The following is a 16,435-nucleotide window of genomic DNA, read 5'->3' as shown; positions in this document are numbered from 1 at the left end:
ATTTTTTTTTAATTCCAATATATTAACGGATCAGCAATGTGCAATATTTTTTTTCTAAAAATAACTCTTAATAATAATAATGCATGCTGTTAACTTGAATACATTTTGTTTCAACAGCGCCACCAGCTTTTTTTCCTAACCAGAAGAACCTCAGACCAGCCCTCTTTCTTGCTCCTGAGAACTTCCTTGACTACTTGGTGGTCAGAATGGTCAGAAAATGACCAGCAGGTGGCGCTGTTGTAACAAAATTCATTCATGTTAACAGTACGTGTATCCTTTAATATCTTGGAATTAAAAAAAAAAAAAAGAGAATGTAAATTGCAAACGTTCTTAGAATAGTACCCTCTTCAATTTTACATTCACTTAATTGAAAGGTTTTACTTATCCTTAAATGTTACAGGGCAACCCTTTTGAAATAAAAAAAATATCAAATGTGGTATAAAGGTGATACCTTTATTGACTAACTAATATAATCATAGCAAGCTTTAAGAACATTTTAGTTCCTTTTTCAAGCGGATTACACTATGCTATGGTGTTCTCTGGTATATATACAACATTCAGTCATTTACTAGGGGATCTGCAAGAGATAAGCAGATAAGGTACAAGATTATTTGGGTCAAATAGGCTGAGTATAAATTAGGGCTGAATTATTGAAGTGTAGAATCAAAGGAATTCCATATGATCTCTTAGTCCATATCCAGACATGTTGGTATTTCTGACCTGGTACCGTCCTTTCTTAGTCCACATAATTAGCCATAAATCCAAGACCCAGGTTTAGTCCATTCTTCAGAGAATTGAAAGTTTCCATTCATTTGTATTCCCACACTTTTCTTTCATTATCTGTTTTAAAATTGCCCTTAAAGGGGTTGTTCACCTTCCAAACACTTTTTTCAATTCAGTCGTTTTTAGATTGTTCACCAGAAATAAAGAAATTTTCCAATTACTTTCCATTATTTATTTTTTACTGTTTTTCCAAAATCTAAGTGTAAATTTGAATGTCTGTGTCTCTGGTGTTTGAGTCTGTGGCAGCTCAGTAATTCAGGTGCAGACTCTAAACTGTTAAATTTTGTAACATTGAGTTGATACATTTCTCAGCAGCATCTCTGGAGTATTAGCAACTATTGTATCAATTCTAACAGCTGCCTGTAATGAAACCCAGAGATTCTGCTCAGCAGGGACAAAGATAAGAAATGTATCAATTAAATGTATCCATTTAGAACAGTTTACAGGATCTGCGACCCCCCCTCCCAGGGCTGCTTCAGAAGGTGAAAAAAGACACTTGACACTTCAATATTAGAAAAACGGTCACACATAGAAAATAGAAAGGCATTGGAAAAAGTCATTATTTCTGGTGATCTGAAAACAACTAGTTGTTTGAAGGGAAACAACCCCTTTAAGAACCAAAATTCTTAAATCCTTTATGGAGTGATGAGGGCCATTGAAATGATTTCCTATTGGTGTGTCCAGTTTTTTATTGGTAATAGTGAATCTGTGGTGTGTATTTCTCTTTCTCAGGCTTTGCCTAAAGGAGAAGGAAACCCCCGCAAAAATCCCTCCCCCCTCCCCTGTGTTGCCCCCCCCTCCTTCCTCCCCCCTGGCCTACCTGTCTCCCCGGGCAAATGCCCCAAACTTGTTACTCGCCCCTCTGCGCAGGTCCTGTCCACGGAGCTCACAGGCGCCATCTTCTCCCAAGCGGTCTTCTTCCTGCTTTGACCGGCGTTTTTGGCGCATGCGCAGTAGGAGCATTTATCCGGTACGGATCTACTGCGCACGCGCCGAATGTCACAAAGTGAAATTGGAAAACTTCTCCTTTAAGAATTTTGGTTCTTAAGGGCAATTTTAAAACAGATAATGAAAGAAAAGTGTGGGAATACAAATGAATGGAAACTTTCAATTCTCTGAAGAATGGACTAAGCCTGAGCCTTGGATTTATGGCTAATTATGTGGACTAAGAAAGGACGGTACCAGGTCAGAAATACCAACATGTCTGGATATGGACTAAGAGATCATATTGAATTCCTTTGATTCTACACTCCAATAATTCAGCCTTAATTTATACTCAGCCTCTTTGACCCACATTATCTTGTACCTTATCTGCTTATGTCTTGCAGATCCCCTCATAAATGACTTTGACACCTTACACATAGATTGATATTCCTTTTTGTTGGTCATTTGACCTATGAGCTGAATGTTGTATATATACCAGAGAACACCACGGCTTCAGTGTAATCCGCTTAAAAAAGGAACTACAATGTTCTGAAAGCTTGCTATGATTATATTAGTTAGCCAATAAAGGTATCACCTTTATACTACTTTTGTTATTTTTTTTTATTTCAAAAGGGTTGCCCTGTAACATTTTTACTGGCTAACACAGTACAACATACTTTACCTGCACTTATCCTTTAAGCGCTGACACTAAAAACTATTCCTCAAAATATTGATGTATGTTAAAAGTTACCTATAGGTTTTGTTAATAATTTTCCCTGATAGGGCTGCTTTTGTTAGATTTAACAATTTTATTGTATTTTTAATAAAGAAACAAAATTTCAATAGTTGACTGATTATCATAACATTTGAGCAGAGAAATTGCTCAAATCTCATAGCCTATGATTAAGTGTTTGTTAACATTAAACGCTTTAGGCTGGACACAATAAACTCTTTTACCTTCAACTAACTGCCTGGTGGAAGTTTGCCTTCATTGAGTGCCTGCTCCAATCAGTCAAAGCAATTGTAAGCAGAACATTATCAAAGAGATTACAAAGTTAGGCAAGTTAAGACAAGTGATCTAAGACGAAGAAGATAGAGTAGTTTGGAAAGGAAGAGAGTAAGGTGAGGAGGTTTACATCTTGAATAATGGTATTAACACAGGGTACCACTTTTATATTTGCCACAATACATTTTTCCAGTAGAGATGGAGGAGGCAAAATTGTTAGGGCTGCTTTGTAATTATTACTTAAAGTTCATAACCCTGACGTTGCAAAAAAGGTTTGATTTCTGTTGGCAGTATCTCTTTAAGGTTTAGTGGGGGGCAAAAGGAAGCCATAGGGTGTGTGACACAGCTGGGCCCCTCAGTGTCACAGTCTTCCAGGGCCCTGTCCCCCCAGAATGGGTCTCTCGCTGCCTGAAGCACGTACAGGAGAGTGTTGTGATTGGCTGTTCCCCTCACTCCACATCTGGCTGAGAGCAGCTGTGTCGCCTCCCTGCCCACACTTCCAACTTAGAGGAGGAGGAGGAGGTGAGCAATGCTGACAGACGGACAGGCACAATGATCTGAAAGCCTGCAGAATGGGGACCTGTTGGGGTACAACTGGGGTCACAGTGCTGCTTCTGAGCTGTAAGTAACTCACTTTCATTAGAATTGTACATAAGCGCTAGGACTGAATTGGCAATGTTGGGACTGTATTGGGAATGGTGTGCCAGCACTGAGACTGTACTGGCAATGTTGTGACTGTATTGGGAGTGGAGTTTCTGAACTGGAACTGTACTGGCAATGTTGTGACTGTACTGGGAATGGAGCTCCTGCACTGGGAATGGAATGACTTTACTGGAACTATACTGACAATATTGTGACTGTTCTGGGAATGGAGTACCTGCAGTGGAAAAGGTATGACTGAACTGACAATTGTGTGACTGTACTGGGAATAGTATGACTTTACTGCCAATTTTTTGACTGTGCTGGAAATGGTGTGCCTGTACTGGGAATGGATTGCTTGCACTGGAAATGGTATGACTGAACTGACAATTGTGTACTGTACTGGGAACAGTGTGACTGAACTGACAATGGAGTTTCTACACTGGAACTGTACTGACAATGTTGTGACTGTACTAGGAATGGTGTGACTGTACTGGGAATGGAGATCCTGCACTGGTAATGGAATGACTGAACTGGGACTGTACTGACAATATTGTGACTGTACTGGGAATGGAGTGCCTGCACTGGAAATGATATGACTGAACAGACAATTGTGTGACTGTACTGTTAATAGTATAACTTTACTGACAATTTTGTGACTGTATTGGGAATGATAAGACTGTCTGGACAATTTTGTGAACTGTACTGGCAATGTTGTGACTCTACTGGGAATGGCATGCCTGTTCTAGGAATGTTGTGCCTGTACTGGGAATAGTGTGCCTGCACTGAGACTGTACTGGGAATTTTGTGACTTATTGGGAATGGAGTGCCTGCTCTGGAACTGTACTGGGAATGTTGTGACCGTACTGGTAATAGGGTACCTACACTTGGACTCTACTGACAATTTTGAGATTGTACTGGGAATGTCGTGACTGTAATGGGAATGATGTTATTGCACTGGGAAATAATAATGTGCTTTATATACTGCCAATATATTCCTCAGTACTAGATATTATACCCATCAGTCTCTGCTGTGTGCTGCTTACATTGTAAAATCCTTGTCACACACACGCAAAACTAACTTACTCTCACAGTGCAGACCAGGTACAAAATGTGCTGGTGCCATTAATCTGCTCAAAACCATTCACCAACAGCTGGAGAACTTCCCTCATCGCTGGTGCCCTGCTTCTGCAATGTAACTCCCTGAATCACATACAAATATTTAAAGAGGAACTAAAGGCCCTAAAAATGGCTATGACTATCTTTTCAGTATATCTGTATGACACAAACAGGTTCTTGGATTTGAAGGAGAGGAGGATGAAGGTCTGGGATCAAAGTGAGAGGAGAATTATATTGCTATTCAGTTTGACATGTTGCACCATATCCATCTAAAGCAGTGTTTTTTAAGGGTTTAAAGTCAAATAGGGTTCCCTACCCTACCCCATGTATAATCACAGTGCAACTCCCCAGTGTAGTGTAGTGGAGTGCATGCCACAAGCTCAAACACATATGCTTTACCTGTTACCCAAGGCAGCCAACTGCATCTGAGCTGCTTCTTGGATTTGGAAGAGGAGATCTGGGTTTGAAGGGACAGTTCAGTGCACAAATTAAACTGGGTGAACAGACAGGCTGTGCAAAATAGAAGAAATGCTTTCAATATAGTTAGCCAAAAATGTATAAAGGCTTGAGTGTGTAACCTGCATTCTCAACAAACTAACTGAACAGTTGTGTTGCATGTGCCCCACAACGCTCTGAATGACTAAAAGGTTAGAGATCTGCAAAGCAGGAAGTAGTGTTCTGGCTATAATGTTAGACATCCACTCACTCCAGTCTTTATACGTTACATATTTTATTTATATATCATTTATTTAATATATTTTTAAAACATATTATATTTTGCACAGCCTATTTACCCAGTTTATTTTTTTTATAATTGAGTGTTCCTAAAGAAACCAGAAAGCAAGATATGCCTTTACCTGTTATTTGTTACCATAGGAAGTGGTACAGTAGCACTGTGTGTTTGGGGCCTTACTCCCAATAGTTAAAACCTTCAAAACTCATTATCTGCAAGAGAAACTAAAGGACCACAGAGTGAAATCTGGTAGAAAGTGTTACTGTCTCCATCTTTCGCTAATGTCTTTATCTTCTATTGTTTCTAACTTGCCCTAATGTCTCCATCTTACCCTATAGTCTTTATCATGTCCTACTGACTCCACCCTGCCCTTCTCCATTTTGCTTTTTCTTTTTTCATCTAGTCATAGTTTTTCCATCTTGTACTTCTGTCTTCAGTTTGTCCTGCTGTGTCCTACTGTCTCCATCTTGCCATAACGTTACCAGCTTGTGCTGCTGTCTCCATCTTGCCCTACAGTCTCTATCTTATTGAAATGTGTTGTTCCTGCTCTACTGTCTCCCTCTTGCCCTGCTAGCCATAGTATTGCACTACTGTCTCCATTTTATGCTTCTGTCTCCATCTTGCGCCACTGTCCCCATCTTATTGTACTGTATCTCTACTGTTATACTGTCTTTACCTTGCCCTACTGTCTCCATATTCTCTTACTGTTTCCACCTTGCCCTACTGTCGCCATCTAGTCTTACTTATGCCATTATGCACTACTGTCTCTATACTGTCCTGCTGTCTCCGTTTCAAGTATCTCAATCTTATCCTACTGTTGCCAGCTTGCCCTAGTATTTCCATCTTGTCCTGCTGTCTTCATCTTTCCCTACTGCATCACTTTTGACCTGCTGTCTCCAACTTGTCCTACTGTGTCTACCTAGCCAAAGTATTTTCATCTTGCACTACTGTTTCCATCTTGTCCTGCTGTCTTTATTTTGTCCTACTTTCCTCATCCTACCCTGTTGTGATCACCTTGTCCTACTGTCTCCACTGTCTGCACCTTATCGAACTTTTTCTCTCCTTCTCTACTGTCTCCATCTTGCCCTACTCTCTCCACCTTGTGCTGGTGTCTCCACCCTATGGTCGCCATCTTTTCCTACTGTCTCCATACTGCCTCACTAAAGCCGTCTTATCGAACTGTGTCCCTCCTGCCATACTGTCTCTATCTTGCCCCGCTTTCTCCATCTTATGGAACTGCGCCCTTCCTGCTCTACTGTTTCTATCTTGCCCTAATGTCTCCATCTTGCCCTGCAAGCCATAGTATTTTGATCTTACACCACTGTCACCATTTTGTCCTCCTGTTTCCATCATATTATCCTATCTCCGGCTTGTCCTTCTGTCTCCATCTTGTACTACTGATTCCATCTTGCCCTAATGTCTCCAACTTATCTTTCTGTCTCCACCATGGCCTACTCTCTCTAACTTTTATTACTTTCTATATCTCCTCCTGCTGTCTCCATCTTGCAATATCATCTTTATCTTGTCCTATTGTCTCCATCTTGCCTTCTCAACATGCTATCCATCTTTCTCCTTAGACCTGCTGTTCTGCTGGATGCCAAAAATGTATTGTACCTCTCTCCCTAAATACAGCTCTATCTGCAGCATGTAGCTTTTATAGGGGTCCTCTGATTAATGTATGAGTAAAACCAGTTGCTATAAGTTTCTTACTTGAATTTCAGACATGGAACCCCTCTTCCTCCATATCAGATTCCATGGCGTTGCACCCTGTGGACTTGAAATTTGTTGGCTGGTTCATTAAGCTCACATTGAACTTACCCTTCATGGAGTTTGTGGCTATAAATCTAAGCAGCTATAAATGTGTATCACACTTTCTTTCGTAAGGGACCCATATCAATCATACCAAAGCTGCATTTTATTTCTCACCTAAAATCAGGTTTGTACCCAGGGTCAGTGTTAGAAAAAAGGGACCCCAGCAATGAAGATAGACTCAGGCCCCTATGTGAGAGGAGAATTTAGTAAAAATTCACCCCAACCTGCATCCCTCCAGCTGTTGCTTAACTACAGTGTCTAGTATGCAATTTTAATATCCCTAACGTATAAACTGAAAATACATTACAGTTTTTACACTGTATAATATAGTGAAGGGGCCCAGAAGGTTTATTTCTGTAAAACCACTGTTGCCACAGGTACAAAATCATATTAAATCCTCAAGCTGAATCACATTATATGTGTGTACAGTGTGGTCTGCAACATGCCCCTGACTGAAAGGTTGTGAATTTTATATGTGTAGGGTATTAAGGGGATTAGATGGGGGTGAATGAGTGCATGACACCCATGCCCCATTTTAGGAGAAGTCTCCTCACTGTCAGGCATGTCCTTGGAAGGGGTTAAATTCCCATTGTACTTTGCCCCATCTGAGCTCCTAATTCAGTGCAGCTGACATGGCCCCTGTGGTTACGACTCCATGAGGCTTCCTGTCCAGGCTTCCCATCAAACCCAACTTCAAACAAACCATCTGGGAATGAAGTGCTTGAAATTCTGCATCAATTAATTAAGTCTGAAATCAACTTCCAGCCGTGTAATTGGATCCATAAGGGTGCGGCCAGTTAGTCACGCCCAGTGCTACGGGCCATAAAACATATCTGTAACATATTAACTGTCCCCACACTGGCAGCTACCTGTGGCCTTGCCTCAATTAATACAGGGGGCTTATATGCTTTATACACAGCAGGTGGCCAGGGGCAATTGCACTCTGTGCTAGAAAACTAGTGGAGTGCTGCCACCTGAAGCGAGTTTCTCAACTTTGTAGAGGGTGTATCTTTATTATATACAGGGTGGGCTGATTGGAGTAGGGGTAAATTTGATTCTATATCACACTGATCCCTGTAGTACAAGTGTAATTCTGTTCAGCCCCAACCATTGGAGCGAGGCATTGAGAAACAAACCACTCCTGGCACAGAGATAGCAACTCCCCCCGTATCATTAGGGGATAATGAGCCACTCCTTTATTCGTTACTTGAACTTCCTAAACCTGCCTGTCCCTTCTCAACCTGTTTCTAATGCTAACGGACCACTGCTGCACAAATATGGCAGCCCCCCTCATAGATGAACATGGAGGGATCAGATGGTCAATGTAAAAGCATCGGTCAAATACTGTTGTGGCAAAATTATAAAATTATCATTTCTGGTGTCATCTCTTTAATCAAATGAATATACAAAAGATGAGATGAGTAATGTAAAAAAAAGTGTTTGCACCAGGTCTGGTAACCCATAGCAACCAGGAAGTAGCATTTATTGGTCTTCTGCAAACAAGCAAGCATCTGATTGGTTGTTATGGATTAGTAGACCTGGTACCCTTCTATGACATTTTAAATAATGGGGAGCAGATTATCAGCCCTCGACATCCACTGCATCCCCTATATTTCTTACCCATATGTCCCCTCTCTATACCCTACAGTGATGGCCGCCTCCCACAGTAACATGAGGACCAATGTGTGTAAGTGGTGTGACAACTCCCACCCTGTTTGTGATGGGGGCATCTGCCTGACCAACTGCTCCCTGAGCTCCTATTGTGAAAATCCAGAGGAAATCTGCGTCACCATTTGGTGAGTGTCTGGCCTTATGGGGTAAAGTGTTAGATAATGTCACTATCAACATTGGTAGGGCAGTGTGTGTTTAAAGGGGAACTCCACCCAAAAACTTTATTACTAATGCCAAAATAAGCAATTTCATAATATCCATTTGTTGCTATTCTCCGTTTCTGTCTTTCTGCTCATTTCAGTTCTCTTCACTGCTGGTTCTGATTCTTGAAACTATGGCAAGAGTCGGACACTGCACACAGAACCTTTCTACTTGCCAGAATGAATGGCCCTTTGCCCACAGGGAGAGACTCATTGGAAGAACATTTGGTGTTGATAGATCAGTGTTTGTTCTAGTTTGAATGACGGCCATGGAGATTTTGGGAAAGCTTTTGATCCTGCTCTGGAATGATTTATATAAAAATAGATCCTTGGCTCAGGAATTCTGTCAGCGCGTGTCCAGGAAATGGGATGAAGGAGAGTACATATCAGTGAAGATTGGGTGTATTATATAGTTCAGCAGTATAATGTGGGGATTACTGGCCCACTATACTGGGCCTGGGATAGGAATTACAGTTATAATTGCATTATGGGAAAATTGGAAAATCTTCCTATTTTAGCTGCCCTTTGATTTGATTAATGAGGCTCATAATCACTAGGGTTCCAGCTCTGGTGGGGGCTCCAGTATGGAACTGCTTAGCTTCTGTAACAAGAAGATCAGGTAGAGGAACACACAACATAGTGAAGGGTACAGGGCAAATTCCATGCCCTACAATCCCTCAAGCAGCAGGAATGATAAAACAATGACAGATCAGGGATTGTAACAGTCCTGACTACTGAGAAACCTGAGAGCCTGGTGGGGAAAGAAGAAGGCAATTCTCAGTTTCTGTTTATATACAGTAGATGGAACACAGTGGTGGATATACCATAGATTATCCACACCATAACTTGTATCTCCATGTGAGTGAGGGCAGAGGAAGAGCAGTGGTACAGAATCAGTCCCTGGGGTACCAGTAGCTGGGGGAGCTGAACAACTTCTCATCCCTTGACCTCAGTGGTCAGAACTAACATAATAGGGGAGATAGATATTCCCTGTTGGCCTGGAGGGTGTAACCCTGCTGGGATGGGTCAGAAGGAGTCCAGACCCACTGGTCTTAGAATTGTCTGGCTTCCAACTGGAAAGTTGGAGGTCCAACTGGAAGTTAGAGGTCATCACAGGCCTCTAGAGTGAAATTCCGCCACTCTCCATTCATTTCTATGGGGTTTAAAAGAGTGGGTGAAAGTGAAAGTTCATCCTTTGATAAATATGCCTCTCAAAAATCCCATAGATATGAATGGAGAGTGGTGGAATTCTCACTTAAGAGGACTGTGGGGATCTCTAAATTCAATCTATGATAAATATACCCCCAAGTCTCCTGAGATCTCTTCTGACTCATGTGTCCAGTATCAGAGACTGGTGTAGGGTAGGTCTTGATACCCTTCATTTGAGCAAAATGCCAGTGTTCATGGAGGTCACAAAGGCTTCACATAAATTTTTTTTGGTTCAGAACTGTTTCCCACCTTGGGGAATAAAAAAACCGGTTTGGATAGTGCAGGGAATAAGGATGCTAGATCAATGAGATTCAAAGTTTCTTGTGTGGTCACCTAATTACTCAGATGGACAAAAATGGGGTAATATAAATGAATATAAATGAAAATTTTGCCTTTCAATAAAAGAAGGACCTCCTTCTACTAAGAAACCATTCTAGTACCCTCATTAAAGGGGTGGTTCATCTTTAAGTTAACTTTTAGTATGTTATAGAATGGCCAATTCTAAACCACTTTTACATTGCTTTGCATTATTTATTTTTTATAGATTTATAGTTATTTGCCTTTTTCTTCTGACTCTTTCCAGCTTTCAAATGGGCGTCGCTGACTCCATCTAAAAAACAAATGCTCTGTAAGGCTACAAATGTATTGTTACTGTTACTTTTTATTACTCATCCTTCTATTCAGGCCTGGACTGGATATTTTATCCTTAACGGTCTGATGCAGATCTGGGATATGTCTCCACTAACCAAATTGCAGGAGCCCCTATATTTTTACGTTGCTGTCACAAGGAGACTTAAAGTTGGCTTTATAAGTAGGTTTTACTGAGAAGTTTAATTATTAGTGGCCACTTGACCCACCTCATTGATTAGTGGAAGGGGCTGAGCAAAGAGAGGAAGGCAGAACCAAGTCACTGAGCTTCCATTTTGTATCCTCAGTGTAACCTGGTGTATTGTGCCTTTCAGGAAGGAGGAAAACGAGAGCCTCCAGCTCAGCACCCGATGTCACCACCCCCTCCTGCTGCTGGAAAACTTCCTGGTGCCCAACTACAACACCAGCCTCTGTGTCATGAGCGCCATGCCCTCCGTATCTGGGCGACTCTACACATGTGCATGCACAGAAGAACAGGAATGCAATGACAAGCTCATCTTCTACAACCAGAGCAATGGTAATGGCACCCAATGACATAATACTGAGATTGGTCCCACCAATACAAATATACAAAGAAAGAATGTTCTTGACACACAATAATCTGAACCCTCATACTGTACTGACTAAGGGAAACAATCCGGCACCTCCTTCCCATATGTATAAATACAATATAAATATAAATACAAATATATAGAGGAGGAATGTTCTGGGCACACACTAAGCTATACCCTCATACTGTACTGAAGGGAAACAAAATGTCACCACTCTCCCATAGGTATACATACAGATATACACAAAAGGCTTGATTTGGGCACACAATTAGCTATACCATCATACTGTACTGTCTAAGGAAAATATGGCACCTCCCTTCCATATGTATAAATACAAATATACAGAGAAGGAATGTTCTGTGCACACAATAACTCTGATTGGAAAAGATGTTTATTCTGGAACGTGTCTCTTTTTCATTCTGCTCCTTCACTTTATTTGTAGGATTCTCCATGTTACACAGCAGGGAGGTGGTTCCCGTGGCTGCAATTAGTCTCCTCCCACCATTTCTATGTGCTGTGATGGTGACGGTACTGTTCTACCTGTATCGGACCCAAAGGCTCAGTAAGATACCCCACTCCTGGCCAGACAAAAGGGGACACTGCCCAGAGGAGCTTATAGAGGCTAGAAGGACAGATGAATATAACTGTAGATTGTCTTCTGTACTGATCAGCAATTCACCCTCGGATATGAGCCCAATGTGTGCCAACAGCATCAACCACAACACTGAACTGCTACCCATTGAGTTGGACCAACGTGTTGGCAAGGGTCGATTCGCAGAGGTGTGGCGGGCCAAGCTGCGACACAGTGCGCCTGGTCACTATGAGATGGTGGCAGTGAAGATCTTTCCTTGCCAAGAGTTTTCTTCCTGGAAAAATGAGAGTCGGATTTTTGCCGATGCCAACCTGAAACACAAGAATGTGCTGCAGTTCATAACAACGGAAATCCGTGGCACCAGTCTCCAAAAGGAATATTGGATCATCACCACTTACCATGCCAAGGGCAACCTGAAAGATTACCTGGCTAGCCATTTTCTGAACTGGACCACCTTCCTTAAGATGGCTGGCTCCATTGTGAATGGTGTGGCCCATCTGCACAGCGACTGTACCCCTTGTGGTGCCATGAAGATCCCCATTGCTCACCGGGACATCAAGAGCACCAACATCCTGGTGAAAAGTGACTGTGAGTGTGTTGTGTGTGACTTTGGGATTGCAGTTCGGCTGGACCCTTCTCTCACCACAGAGGATTTCGCTAACAGTGGGCAGGTGCGGGTTCTAGGTCATGTTAGCCAACCTATGATCAATGCAATAAGGCAGGGCCTCCGTCAGTAATCACAGGGCCCCATGCTACTAAATAAGGAAGGACTCCCCCAAAGGAGCCCCAATTATTAGCCCATTAGGCACTTGAGCCCCCTTGGTGGTGGGCTTTGCCAACACGTAAATGGGGCCCCAATCAAGAAAAGAAGCCCCTAGTATGGACAGTCATGCCCCTGATCCACCCTAGTTACTTATGACAATCCACTTAAACCCTGCCCACTTCCTGCAAGCCCTGCCACTTTCACTGTCTTCAAATCTCAGCCCCCCTCTATCATACAGTACCTGATGGCGGCCCTGTGAGTATAAAAATACAAAGAAGGAAGGCAGTCCTTTAAGTTTAATTATTACCTCGTGGAGAATCGGAGATTACTGTTAACAACTATTTGAAAAGGAGAAAAAGATAGTAAAAGCCCCCGCACTCTCGAATTAATTAAATTAATTATCTAAATTAAATCGTGAACCAATAAAAAACCAAAAATAATTGATTGGTTCACGATATAATTTAGATAATTAATTTAATTCATTCGAGAGTGCGGGGGCTTTTACTATCTTTTTCTCATTTTCAAATGGCCCTGTGAGTATACCCATATACAGAGTTGTCTCTACATGCCCTGCCCATGTATAATGGCCATATGTCCTATAGGGTGGCACTGCCCATGTATAGTGTTCATATGTCTTACAGGTTGGCACAGCCAGGTATATGGCCCCAGAAGTTTTGGAGTCACGGGTGAACTTGGAAGATCTGGAATCTTTCAAACAGATGGATGTCTACTCTCTGTCGCTGGTTTTGTGGGAACTGGCCACTCGTTGTGATGCCTCCGGAGGTGAAAACCCACTTGGCTCTCTCTGCTCCTTACCCAAAATTTAGAGCCAGGGTATTTTATGTCCCCTATTTTTGTGCCCCTAATTCAGTCCAATCTCCCTTCACAGTCCTCTTTCCCCAATCTGGCCTGCCCTGATCCACCTTATCCCACTCCCATCAGTAACTTTTAAAAAATATGGCAACCCAAGGTACATAAACTTGCGCAGACAAAGGTAGGGTTGTCACATGATCCATCCATGTTTATGTCAGTCACATATAAATCCCATGTAATGCATGGCTAATCATTATAAAGTTCTAGTCACCTTTGTGTTTGGACTTTTTGCTCTCCAGAACTTGCTACACTCTTGTCCCTGCCCAACGTCACTCATTCTCATTTTCTGACCCCCTGCCTGTGGCTTTGTTATTGGCTGCTGCATGTGGGAATTCCATATCGACAAGGTTCTTCTGTTATCTGCCCCTCAATAGTGCTGGTTCTATTGCCATTCACTGTAATGGTAATTGGCTGTAATCCAGTAACTCTATTTTTGCTTATTTCCATCTTTATAAATTCAGTGCTGGTGCCCCAAATTCTGGCTACTGTCTTCTCAATTGCCCTGACTGCTCCTCAGAGAGAATATTTGTTTTTCTTTAGAGGTGAGGAGCTATGAGCTACCATTTGGGAGCAAAGTGCGAGAGCAGCCATGTGTGGAGACCATGAGGGACCTGGTGTTGCATGGGCGTGTCCGGCCAGAAATTCCTGACACTTGGAGGAGACATCCGGTGAGTTAATGCAAGAGAGAAGCTGGAACCTACCCAGCCAATGAGGGGAATCTGGCCACAAGAAGGCCAACTGTCAATCTATTCAACCCCCTCTTGCTAGGAAATCCCATAACCTTACAGGAAAGAACCCTCCTATACTGATGGCGAAATCTCCTTTCCTCCCCCACCAATCCCCCCAAACACTCATCTCATTTTCTACAAGTAAAACATTTTACGGTTCTCTTTTTTCTTCCCTTCCCTCCCTTAATTTGCATTTGCAAATTAGGTTTTGGATAGGTATTTGGCCGAATCTTTAACAAAGGGTTTGGCCGTATCCATAAATAGTGGATTAGTTGCATCCCTAGTATCTGACACGTTATGTATGTACTTTTCATTTATACCTCTAGGGACTGGATGTGCTGTGCGATACAATCACTGAGTGCTGGGACCATGACCCTGAGGCCCGTCTTACTGTCCACTGTGTGGCTGAACGTTTTAAACTAATGGCCCAAATGGAGTGTGATGCAATGAACCATCACTCAAGTGGCTGAGGAGCAGCCCCAGAGAGAAAGGGGGACCTCAATCCTGCCAATACCTTTTGTTTTATGGGGGGGGGGCTGAGAACCAATTGCTCCTTCTTGGATTGAATGTTTCTTCATTAACAGATAATTTATACTGGCTGGAGCTAGCTACAGAGACCCCCTTGCAGCATATGTATAGCAGGGCAGCCATGGCTTTTACTGCAATGCCTCTATACTGTGTATAGTAACAATACCGTGTATAGCAATAATACTATGTATAGTAACTGTAAATACAGTGTAATGTATATACTGTCAACCCAGAACTATGCAATGAAACAAATGAATTTCCATTCGCCTGGAGGAGTAACAGCACGCACTTTTGGATTAGTGTATTTTCATGTGTTTTTAATGAAAGAATAAATGTGAGTCTCTCATAAAGGAATGAATGAATCACACAATGATATGAGCCTTGAATTCTTTTCCCTACGTGGGCTACCGGCAAGTCACTATGGATTCAGCACAGAATTGTAGCAGATTAGACTGACAGAAAACACACAAGCAACAGTGTCCTTTCTGGATAATTTATTGCCCCCCCCCCATATAATTAGCAGGTATCTGCTCTCAGTGCAGGTCACAAAAAGGTAAAGGTGTGCATAGGGCAAATAGGCCCTCCTACCTTATTTACATATCAACTACATCCCTTGCCCTTACACACACCCCCACGCCATTTATAAAAAGTTACATTCACAGCAGGACACAACCTGTATCATGTCTGTTTCACAATGACAAATGGGGATCCGGAGGGAAGAGAAGGTGGAGCTGCATTTGAACACACTGCTTGGAAGACAACACAGAAAAGAGGAGAGTAAGGCACCACTCTTATTAATGTACAGTATAACATGTGTAATGTACAGAAGGGGGGTGGATTCTCAACAGCACGTCTGTCATTGCCAGCAATCCTGAAAGACTCATCCTGTAGAAACGGTGTATAAAGAGGACGAGGTTGCTTCTACCTGAACATTTTCAGGGTGGGATCGGTGTCTTACAGAATTGCAGATGGAAAGTAGTTGCCATATGTTATTTTGATGTAAATTTGTATTTGTGCTGGATTAGCAGTTGTCTGAAAAATCTGATTGCTTACACTGCCATTCTGATTGCTGAACTGCACTACAAGAATCAAACAGCAACCCCCCCTTCATCAAACCCATTATAGACACTTACTGTTATTTTTCTCCCTCTCTGTCCAGTTCATTCCTACGCCAGCCATCTTAATCTACTTGCCTATTTTCTGGTTTTCTTATAATAGTGCCAGGCCCCTCTGGCCATGGATTTCCCATACTAAAACTCACATATAACATTGCGTATGATATCATGTTATATTATGAAATCACTTTTACATTCTGGCTGAACCGTTTCTGTTCTCTCTCCATGTTTGGGACTGGAGCTTCGATCTGGTGCAGGGGAAAGTGAATCAAAGTGACTGACCCCCTGAGGTTTCTTGCTTTTAGACTCTTCTATTTACTTTTTATATGTCCTTATGCCCCACCTACTTAAGAAGATCTCTCCTTGCACAGACACCCTGGCATTTCACCCCAAATCGTTTGGGCCTGGCCTGTTAGTAGTAAGTGAGACAATGGCTCTGGCTCCAGAATCATCTTGATTTCTTTCACACGCCACAGGCAGCAGCACTGGAGTATATGGGGGGGGGGGGGGGGGTGACAAGATTTTTAAACATACAGAATGA

The 16,435-nt window shown here is 42.2% G+C and overlaps 1 protein-coding gene across 1 annotated transcript; it reads left to right on the top strand.

Annotated features, from left to right (window-relative positions):
* The first annotated feature begins 2,314 nt into the window (after positions 1-2,314).
* On the top strand, positions 2,315-16,423 carry tgfbr2l.L (transforming growth factor, beta receptor 2 like L homeolog). Its single transcript, XM_018235610.2, has 7 exons — positions 2,315-3,334; positions 8,665-8,812; positions 11,059-11,261; positions 11,738-12,558; positions 13,292-13,433; positions 14,064-14,191; positions 14,578-16,423. The coding sequence occupies exons 1-7, from the start codon at positions 3,286-3,288 to the stop codon at positions 14,719-14,721; spliced, it is 1,635 nt and encodes a 544-aa protein (XP_018091099.1). The 5' UTR covers positions 2,315-3,285; the 3' UTR covers positions 14,722-16,423.
* The last annotated feature ends 12 nt before the right edge of the window (positions 16,424-16,435 follow it).

This window comes from Xenopus laevis, chromosome 9_10L, assembly GCF_017654675.1.
Source record: "Xenopus laevis strain J_2021 chromosome 9_10L, Xenopus_laevis_v10.1, whole genome shotgun sequence".
NCBI classification, from domain to species: Eukaryota; Metazoa; Chordata; class Amphibia; order Anura; family Pipidae; genus Xenopus; species Xenopus laevis.
Note: the sequence above shows the minus strand (reverse complement) of the source record. Positions and strands in the feature narration are given on the sequence as shown.